At 36.7% G+C, this 11,482-nt stretch overlaps 1 protein-coding gene across 1 annotated transcript in view; it reads right to left on the reverse strand.

The window, feature by feature from the left end:
* Positions 1–11,482, reverse strand: part of ARHGAP18 (Rho GTPase activating protein 18) — a 136,177-nt gene that overhangs the window by 41,683 nt on the left and 83,012 nt on the right. Inside the window, exon 5 of the mRNA XM_017879367.1 lies at positions 9,058–9,227. Within this exon, the coding sequence (XP_017734856.1) occupies positions 9,058–9,227 (170 nt within the window). The remainder of the gene's footprint in view (positions 1–9,057; positions 9,228–11,482) is intronic.

Here is an 11,482-nt window from a genome sequence, read left to right on the forward strand (position 1 = left end):
GGAAAGAGAAATGGGGAGGGAAATAGGGAGGGGAAAGGGAAATGGGGAGGGGAAAGGGAAACGGGAAGGGTGAGAGGGAAGGGGAGGGCGAGAGGGAAGGGGAGGGAGAGAGGGAAGGGGAGGGTGAGAGGGAAGGGGAGGGTGAGAGGGAAGGGAAGGGTGAGAGGGAAGGGGAGGGACAACAAAAAGGAGGAAGAGGAGGTGGACAGACCACCGAATTCAGAGGGCTGTTGTGAGATTTAGTGCCCAGCACTTCCCAAGTGCTTTTATGTGGTTGCTACTGCAGGTTGAGTATACCTCATCCAGACTGCTTGAGACCAGAAGTGCTCTGGATTTCAGATTTTGAAATATTTGTATATACACAATAAGACATCTTGGGATGGGTCCCAAGTCTAAACACAAAATTCATTTATGTTTTATATACACATAGCCTGAAAGCAATTTTCCAAAATATTTTAACTAATTTGCATGAAACTAATTTTGTGTTAAGTACTTATGTGTGGGATTTTTCACTGTGGCATCATGCCAGTGCTCAAAGAGGTTCTGATTTTGGAACATTTAGGATTTTTGATTTTTGGATTAGGGATACTCAACTTGTATATTACTTTCACTGCTGAATAAACTGGGACTAAGATGTTACTTCATAATCACAAGCACACAGTGGTGTGTTTTTCTGCCTTTCTCAAATATCATCTTTTAATATTAAACACATTAAACATTAGAAAGCAAACCACAAGATAAAAAGGCAAATTTCACTAGTGTGTACATTTAATACAAATTACAATCCCATTGTGTTTACCTATTATTAAAACTGATCATTCTCTTACAGTTTGGGTTTACCTTTGAATTTTCCATTTAACTCAATTGCTGATTAGCTGATTTAACTGCATCTATTTTATTCCCTTTGCTTTGGTACTACTTGCATCTTATCGTTAATACTTCATCGTCTCAATACTAGGGCAAAAGACATGTCCTAAAGCAATAATTCTCAAAGTGTAGTCCAGGGACAATTGGGGGTATCCAAACCCTTCCAAAACGTCCAGAACTATTTTAATAACTAGTAATGAGGCATTATTTTGCCTTTCAAACTCTCATTGTCTCATGAGTATACAGTGCAGTTTTCCAGATGTAAATGAGTGCCATTGCAACAGACTGAATGCAAACATAAATATGAGAATCCAGCTGACTTCAACTAAAACCAGACATTAGAGACTTGCTAAAATTAAAACCATGATACACTTAATTTTTAGAAAATATGGCTATTTTCCATTTTGAGAAAAGGGTATTTATTTTAACTATAATATTCTTATATTAAATGGACTAATATTTTTTCAATTTCTCAATTTTATTTTCAGATATGGTAAGTGTCCATAAGTATAACCCACATAAACAGAAGGTTTTTGAGGCTCTTAATAATTTTTAAGTGTATGAAGGAGTTGTGAGATGAAAATGTTGGAGTCACTCTCCTAGAGCAATTCGTAAAACCTATGACTTTAAGTGAGAAGCTAATTCCCTTTAAACAAACTCAATTCCAAAAGAGAGACTTCAAGTCCACTGTAAGAGGAAGGGGTCTTTCTTAACTGTTTGTAATGTGTTTTTTTCCTAGGAGAACATTAAATAAACAGAATGAACATCACTGAAGATGGGGCCTAAGCAAATTTCCAGCAGGGGGCAGGATGGCCTCCATGGGGCACTGCACTGGATTCAAGAGGGTGGAGCCAGACTACAGGTGGCAAATCCTGTTTTCATCACTTTCTATGTGACCTTTGGCAAACAATGTCCCCTTCTGTGCCTTAGCCTCCTCATCTGTAAAATGAGAACAACTGAACCTAACTTATAAGGTTGTGGTGAAGATCAAATGATAAATAGCACTCAAAAAGTATTACATATTATATTTTTTCATGGAGCTTTTAAAATAATATCAACATTTCATGGTCTTCCTTTATTCCTGCGTGTCATGGCAAGGTAAGAAAAAATTGAAAATAATAATTATCTTATCGAAAAACAGTTCACTTAATTCTGCAAAAGTCCTAATAAGATAAGAATTATTACAGCATCTTCTAGATGGGGAAACTGAGACTCAGTTAAGTCCCTTAAACATAGCCACGAAGCCAGTGATGTCATGAGGATGCAAATTCAGTTCTCCTAAATCCTAAGTTTTGTAACCATTCTGTTTTACTCCATGTTTCCCATCTACCAGAGTAGGCAGGGAGATATCTAGGTTGATAGGTGTTGATGTGGTACTGTGAGCCCCTCAAGGAGAACAGCCACTTCTTAATCACTTCTGTAACCCTGTTGTACCACAGACCTGGCACACTACGGGTGGTCTGTCACAGTCCACTAAATGAATGAGGACGCACATCCTACAGGGAGGAGAGCATAGAATCAAACTCAGTGAGGTGGAGGGCCACTGGCTTCGTGTTCCCCTGATTTTCTATGAGTTCTACTGAGTTTTCCTTTTTAAAAATCACACAAAACTGGCCACATTTTTCCCATGTTTGGTCCTATATTTCTGCTAATTGCTTCATTTTCTGAATGCTGAACCAACCATATTTACCTTTTTTTTAAGTGCTAAATGTTTCATTAAAATCAGTTGCTTTGGGTCTAATAAGCCAAACACACGTAATACAGCCGTTTAAAGCATTACCCAAGGTAAATGTTTACAGAATCCTGAAATATTATTAATTCAAATATTTGATTTACCTAGCAATATATGTCATGAGCTTATTTATTTATTTATTTATTTAAACATTGTGCTTAATGAAGGAGTTAGTTCTTTATCCCAATGTTTAATTCATAGCAGCAGCTTTAAATATTTATGAAGTTTCCTGTCGTTTTTTGTTTAGTTAATAGACTGAATGGTTCAGTTCGTTGGCTAAGAGAAAGCAGTGAAATTTCAGCAAGAGAAAAGTTCTCTACCTCTTGGAAAATGTGTTTAAAGAAAAGAATAAGGCCAGGCATGGTGGCTCACACCTGTAATCTCAGCACTTTGGGAGGCTGAGGCAGCTGGATCACCTAAGGTCAGGAGTTCAAGACCAGCCTGACCAACATGGTGAAACCCCATCTCTACTAAAAACACAAAAACTAGCCGGGTGTGGTGGCAGGTGCCTATAATCCTAGTTAGGAGGCTGAGGAAGGAGAATCACTTGAACTCAGGAGGTGGAGGATGCAGTGAGACAGGATTGCGCCATTGCACTCTAGCCTGGGAAACAAGAGTGAAACTCAGTTTCAAAACAAAACAAAAAAAAAAGAAAGAAAAAAGAAAAGAATAAAATAAAAATTTTCACAAAAAATATAAGGTCATTGATTCCCATGTGTTACCATAAATTAACTAGGTAGCTTTCCCTGGCTGTGTTGCTCTTTTGTAGGATTTGCATTTGGGGGTCCTTAGGCATTTCATCACTAATAATAAACGACTTTTTTACTCATCAAATCGCTCTAGCTTTGACTTGGAAAGCAAGAGAAAGTCTTCAAAAGCGTAGTCATTAATGTCAAGCCTCAGCATGTCAAGTTACCTCTCTAACTTGTTTCCATGTATGAAAAACAGGGATATCTACCTCCTGGATGTCATCTGATAAATAATTATAGACCATAATTTCTGAGATATAATGTGTACACACTACGTAGCTAAGTTTTCAAACTAAAGCAAATTAAAGGTTATAAAACCCGATCTCCAAATTTAAGAGGAGAAATTTGAATCCACTGTGAGAGATCATAAAGAATTAACAAAGACTGCTCGATGCTGTGAGGAAAAGGAAGTGAATATGAAATGAGGTCAACAGAGAACAACGTATTACATAAAGCCTACTGCTTATTCACAGAAGCAGAGGAGCATGGAACAGAAATGGAACTGAAGGTTTTATCTACTTAGACACCTGCCTCAGAGTAGTGAATAGAAATCTTACTTCTTCGACCATGGGAAGGACTTGTAGAAATTTAACAGAGTCCACACCTTCTAGAAGACAAATGGACTAAAATAAAGTTTGTATAGATGAGTATAAGCCTATTTGCATAAATAAATACATGGATAGATTAACAGTAATGTCTAAAGGATGCAACCTAAATCAAAGGTGATTTCATATATTTATTTGATCTAATATAAGTTCATGATCAGGAAAGACTGAACAGGAAAACTGATCTTAAGCTAGTCTCTGAAGAACAGATTAAGGTTTCCTTGGCAAATACGGAACAGAGGGGTAGAAATGGAGAGGTCATTTTAAACTTGGGGCACAACATGCATATAATTAAGACGCTAGGTGAAGGTAAATTAGTTAAAGAGAGAAGAAAATGGCAGAGGGAGTTTTGTTTTGAAAGCTCTCAAGTGGAGACTGATTATATTTCATTCCATTGTTTGAGTCAACAACTTAAAAGCCAACAATGTCTTCATTTTGTTTAATTAGATTCTACTATCTTTCAATTTAAAACCTTTCCATATTTTGTGACAAAGACTGTCACTTTGAAAACATACTTTTCGGGCCGGGCGCGGTGGCTCAAGCCTGTAATCCCAGCACTTTGGGAGGCCGAGATGGGTGGATCGCGAGGTCAGGAGATCGAGACCAACCTAGCTAACACGGCGAAACCCCGTCTCTACTAAAAAATACAAAAAACTAGCCGGGCGAGTTGGCGGGCGCCTGTAGTCCCAGCTACTTGGGAGGCTGAGGCAGGAGAATGGCGTAAACCCGGGAGGTGGAGCTTGCAGTGAGCTGAGATCCGGCCACTGCACTCCAGCCTGGGCGACAGAGCGAGACTCCGTCTCAAAACAAAAAACAAACAAACAAACAAAAAAAAAACAGAAAACATACTTTTCGGCCACGCACAGCGGCTCATGCCTGTAATCCCAGCACTTTGGGAGGCCGAGCTGGGCAGATCACAAGGTCAGGAGTTCAAGACCAGCCGGGCCAACATGGTGAAACCCTGTCTCTACCAAAAATACAAAAAATTAGCCAGGCATGGTGGTGCATGCCTGTAATCCCAGCTACTCAGGAAGCTGAGGCAGGAGAATCACTTGAACCTGAGAGGCAGAGGTTGCAGTGAGCCAAGATGGTGCCTGGGCAACAGAGCAAGACTCCATCTCGAGAAAAAAAAACAAAAACAAAAACAGACTTTTCCTGAGGATAGTCTGGCAGAGTGGATCATCATTTTAGGCCAATTTGCATACTCTTTTACTTTTCCCATTAGGTATAAACACAGAGTTTTAAAAATATACAAGAAGGCCAGGCACTGTGGCTCATGCCTGTAATCCTAGTGTTTGGGGAGGCCGAAGCAGGAGGATCACCTGAGGAGAGGCGTTCAAGACCAGCCTGGCCAACATGGTGAGACCCCGTCTCTACCAAAAATACAAAAATCATCCGGACGTGGTGGCAGGCACCTATAATCCCAGCTATTTGGGAGGTTGAGGCAGGAGAATTGCTTGTATCCAGGAGACGGAGATTGCAGTGAGCTGAGATCGCGCCATTGCACTCCAGCCTGGGCAACAAGAGTGAAACTCCATCTCAAAAAAAAAAAATACACACACACACACACACACACACACACACACACACACACACATATATACACACACATATATATATACACACACATATATATATATATATATATACACACACACATATATACACATACACATACACACATATATACAAGAGAGCCTGGAAACAATTCAGATGTCCACCATTAGGGGACTGACTCGAAAAATTATGATACATCCATACAATGGAGTACAATGTATCTAATAAAAAGAAGTGAGAAATATTTCTCTATACTACTATGGTATGATTTCCAGAATACACCACTAAGTCAACAAAACAAAAATCAATATGGACGAAACTGCATAGTGAGCCACCAGTTATCTACGAACAGAAGGATAAACCATGATATTAAAAGGAAAGAAAGTTTGCTTCTAAGAGGAGGGATTGAATAGGTTGGTGTATATATACGTGTATATACATATATATACATATATACACATATATACACACATATACACACATATATGTATACACACATAAATATATACACACACACATATATGAATATATATACATATATATGAAAGTTTGCCTCTAAGAGGAGGGATTGAATAGGTTGGTAGCTGAAGGATAAAAGCTAGACTTTCAATACACTTTGTTTTTCAACTTTAATGTTGGACTACGTAAGTATTTTACATACTTGTAAACCAAAATTAAATTTCAAGAAAAGCAATCTCTAAAAATTGATAATAAAATAAAGCAAATTAACCAAACAAGGTATGCAGTTGATGGCTTAACCATACAAAGAGTAACAATCCTAAGCAACCTAAAACACAATAATTTTACTTATAAAATCCCTTTTAGGATGTACCCCCAAAACACACACACACACACACACACACACAAGAAAGAAAGAAAAACAAGTTTAAACCATTTCTAGTAATCATATTATTGATGGTAGTATTAGCATACTCCGAGAATGCTGTGCATTAGCGTAGGATAAAGCAAACATACAATTATGTGATATTCTAAATATATCACCTGCCATTTCCTGAGAACTACAATTCTCAGCATGGAAGACAGAAGATGCTCATGTACTTCTGTCCTCTGAAAAGGCTCAAAAGTAATGACCAGCCCAGAGAAATGAACACTTCTAGTGTCCTGATCCCAGTCACAAAAGTCTATTTCTGCTAAACGGAATCAGGGTTTCCTGCAGAAACAAATCAGTCTAGGTCTGGAACAGAAAATACACCAGACAAGCCTGTAAAATCTTGTCCAGGATCATGTCAAATATGTATAAATCCATGAGTTAAGACTACTTTCACAAATAAAAATAAGTCTATGAGTTAAGACTATTTTTTACAAAGCAAATTAAAACATTAATTGGTCACAGGTGAAAACTGTTAGTAAGTCAACAATTTCTGACAACAAAGAGAAGGTAAAAATGACCACTTTCAGAAAGTTGTTTGCAAAGAAATAGCCAAATTAATAAATAAAAAAGAAGAAAATATTAGATCACAATTTTGTAACCATTAATAAATTAATGGATCCAGGTATTGATCAGCAACAGCTGCTACACTGACAAAAAAAAAAAGAAACAGATATTATGAGCTTCCCAACAGAAAACACACAATCACATATCTGACGTAGTCTTGACCCCTTCCAAAAAAGTGAAAATTTAAAGTCAATTTAAATTGATCAATTTAAAGTCAACTAATTGATAAGAAACAAAAGTACATGTTAAACTACACCAGGGGAATAGTCAGAGGGGGAAACTCGCCACAATTTATTAACCAGGTTTCTTTAATAAAGTAATGAGGAGGGAGCACGGAAAAATAGTGAGAGAGAGAAAGGGATAGAGGGCAAGGAAGAAAGGAGGAAGGAAGGAAAGAGAGAGGGAAAAAGAAACAGAGAAGGAGATTTAAAAATTCTTAAAAGATGTATCAACTAATTGCAATACAATACATGAGCCTTATTTGGATCCTGACTCAACCTGTATAAAAAGATCATAAAATGATGTGATACAATTTGAAATCTGAACACTGCTTAGATATTTGAAGTTAAAAATTGTTAGCATTTTTGGTACAATAATGGTTATATGGTTAGGAGTTTTAAAATCCCCTCTTTGTCTTTTAGAAATATAGATGATAAAATGTAATTCAGAGATGTATTTCAAAATAACACAGAATAGGGAACTGGGTGGGGGTATGAATAGGTCAGGATTGGCCATGGGCTAACAAATGTTAGGGCTAAGTGCTAAGTATTTGGGGTTCAGAATACCATTCTTTTAACTTTTGCCTGTGTGAAATTCTGCATAATAAATGTATTTTTTAGAAAATACAAGATATTCAATAGCAATGAGAACATTCACTACACAGAGCTTGGTTTCTAAACACAATTTGCTGCTAAAAAGTACCAGAGCTTCTTGGAGAAATGGATGCTTTCAAGTCTGCAGGGAGAAAATTACAAAGAGAGCCTGGAACATCTTGTGCTAGAAACTGAAGAAGCAATTATGGAAGACTGTGTCAGCCAGTAAGTGTAGAAGGAATAATAGAATTTTAAAATAGCCATTTCTTAAGCACCAGGTTAGTTATTGTTTAAGGCAAAGTTACAAATGGATGGTGAAACCACTGGCCAAATAGGCTTTACTGACATAAAAAATATTTGCTCAGTCTCAAGGATGACAAATTATTATTAATTGCACATAGGAAAGGTATCTTTTTATGATGAGGAGATCTAGTGAACATCTCTCCTTAGACAAGTTGGTGATCAAACTTCTAACACCAATAAAGGGACCAGCTGGTACCATGCATCTCTTCTGATGATGCAATCGAAGGCATAAACATCCTCCATGCAGTAAATGTGGCTAAAAATGTATAACTTGAATCCCAGTCCTGAGGAAACAATCAGAAAACTGATTTGGACTCTTCGATAATACTGAAGAAAAGCAGGAGACTGACCTAGATTCAAGAAAACCAAACAGACATGACAACAAATATAGTATATGACCCTTGTTTGGAACCCAAATGGGAGTGGAAAAGGGAGAAGCTATAAAGAACAACATTGTGACAATTGGGAAAATTTTGATATGACTGTATATTAAATATGATTATCACTTCAGTTTAAATTTCTTAAGTATTAAACTAAAAACAAAGTTAGAACATACATATAGATAGATACGGAAAAGAGAAAGAGGTTATAAAATGTTAGTAACTGTTGAATTGATCTATGAAGGCCAAATGGCGTTTGCCACAGTATTCTTTCAACTTTTCTGTGGGTTCCACATTTTAAAATAAAAGTTGATGAAAAATATATCCTGAGCCAGGTGTGATGGCTCATCCCTGTAATCCCAAGACTTTGGGAGGCTGAGGTGGGAGGATTGCTGGAGCCCAGGAGTTTGAGATAAGCCTGGGCAACATAGTGAGACCTCATCTTTCTCTGTCTGTCTCTGTCTGTCTCCGTCTGTCTGTCTGTCTGTCTCTCTCTCTCTCTATATATATATGTATGTGTGTGTGTATAACTGTGTGTATATATATGTATATGTGTATGCACATATATGTATATTTATAAACAGTGTACTACATACAGGTAATGTGACATCATCGCCTTTGCTCTTCTGGATTTTCTCCTTGGAGCTCTCTTTCAGATTGAGTGCTTGCTCGGCAAATGATACCTCCAGGTTGATGTCTGTTTCAGGGGCAGGTGTCTCCTCAGGTGGGATCAGCTTCTCTTCACCAACAAGGTTAGATGCCTGGTCTGGGGGGCCGGGGGAAAAGAACCCAATTCATATGCTTTATTTATTTCTTTTTTAAAAAAATTCTAATGCATTCACTACACAAAAACATTTGGGAAGAGTACTATTGTCTCTAGGCAATATTTAGCTTTTATTTTAATAATAAAGAGTATACTCAAAAATCCTATCAATGGTGCATGGGAAGTGGGCAGGGAGACTGTGGTGACTAGCAATCCATAGTTCAATTGTGCAGTCTTTGAGAGCACAGTCCTTAAACTGGGTTCCAATTCCAAAACATTGCTGGAAGATAGTAAACTTTTAATGAAAAACCTCAAAAGATTTTGAAGTGTTAATTGTTGTTTTATTCTACACTGAGAAACTAAAAGGAAAAAAAGAGGGAGGTAATGAGCAGTAATCTCTTGTAAAGCTAGTAATTTACCATTTAATTAATTTCCTCAGAGTGGATCAGATTCCTGGAATAAACTTCTTCCACACCCTGCATTTACTTTCTGGAATATTACCTACCTATCACAGTAAAATTTCCAAAACAACAGTTAGTGCCAAATAATTATCACTATACGAGTCGGGTCTGGACGTACCTGGTACGGGAATGGTTGGGTTTCCACCTGATCATGTCAAAGAATATAAAAGTTCCTACGACTATAAATACTAGTCAAATAATTTTCACATATTTACATCAAGATTTCAAAGATATCGTAAGTTTAACTTTGTTTTGGCTTTTTTTGGTTTGTTGTAATCCTCCAGAAAGGAATTTACATTTAAAAATCTCTTTGCTGAAAACACCAGGTTTAAGCTTTGGAGAAGATACTTCTAAATTTGATTATTTGGTAAATTTACAGTTTTAATGCAATTAACAGAAAAAGACCTAGAGCCAATAACCAAGATTACTGTTATTTTCTCACTGTTGACCTTTGAATCACAGTAAGAAGCTCTGAACTACAAAATACATCTATGCAGTGTATACACATGCTTACATACTAACAGGCTCACATACAAACAAAGTGACAGAAGCTAAAGTTAATTCAAAAAGTTAATAAATGTCATAAATGCATACATTATTAAAAGTCTGTGGTTCAGAAAAATAATATTTATATTCATTTATATAAAAGTGAAAATGCCTGTTTTAATCAAAATCAAGTTTAGAAGTAAATATGGATGTAGTTTTATTCAGTCCCATTAAATAACCAGGGTAGACTTCGTGGGCATGAGACCCGTGCAGCCACACAGGGCTCCAGGCTCAGGAGGGTTCCATACGTAGTTTAATACTCTGCTGTTACATCATGAAATTAAATAAGAGGCCCTATATTTTCAGTTTGTCCCTGACCTTGCAAATTACATAGCTGGTCCTGATAGCATCTCACAGTTAAGAAAGTAAGAATTTACCTGTGCCAATTCCAAAACTGAGGATACATTTAAAGTCCGTTGATATTATTAGTATTCATCTGTTGCCATGTATATTTATGTTTCTCAACAGTCTGTGACCATTTTTTAAATTAGAATACCTACACTTTTTGATGATTAATTTTTTTAAGTATCAACACGAATGTCAAAGCACAATTTTAATTTTATTTTCCCTCTGGTTTACACTCTTTTATGTTTTACTGTGACTATGTACATTGGTTTCCTAGGAAACTATTCTAAGAGGAAAAAAATGATTAGCCATTTTCTTAAATTAGAAGCTACCTTTCTAGCAGCTGAGTAGTTATGGGCAAGAATTTCAAAACTACTCTTTCTTCTCACCACTTCCATGTCAGGGTTACAATAAATACCCCCACACTCACACCCACACCAACGGACTATGCTGAATGTAAAGCTAAGTAATTATAATTAAGGTATTACACATTTGACACACAAATTTCATTCAAAAGCATGGCAAAAAAAATACCGCATATCAAAGTTCTGGTTAAAATAGAAAACCAAGTTGAAGCAGAGCACAGAAAACAACAGTTTCAGGGTTGAAGGGGGTACTGCTACAAGAAATGGATGATTACTTGGCTAATAAGTGATGATTTAATTATCTACTCTTAATAAGAACAGAATGCTGAGATCAACCTTTTGGTTCTTAAGGTCCTAAAATAAATAACATTTCTGTCATCTAGTCTTTTTAAGTGCACAATAGCACTGGGTTACAAACATTTTGCAAATCTCCCTCAAGTTTTTCAGTTGTCCAAAATATCCTGAAATGCCTTTAAAAAAAATTTTTTTAATCACCTGACTTTAAGATTCAATTGCTTCTATTAAAAAAAAAAAAAAAAAA

Source organism: Rhinopithecus bieti, unplaced genomic scaffold (assembly GCF_001698545.2).
Source record: "Rhinopithecus bieti isolate Rb0 unplaced genomic scaffold, ASM169854v2 scaffold_19, whole genome shotgun sequence".
Classification (NCBI taxonomy): domain Eukaryota; kingdom Metazoa; phylum Chordata; class Mammalia; order Primates; family Cercopithecidae; genus Rhinopithecus; species Rhinopithecus bieti.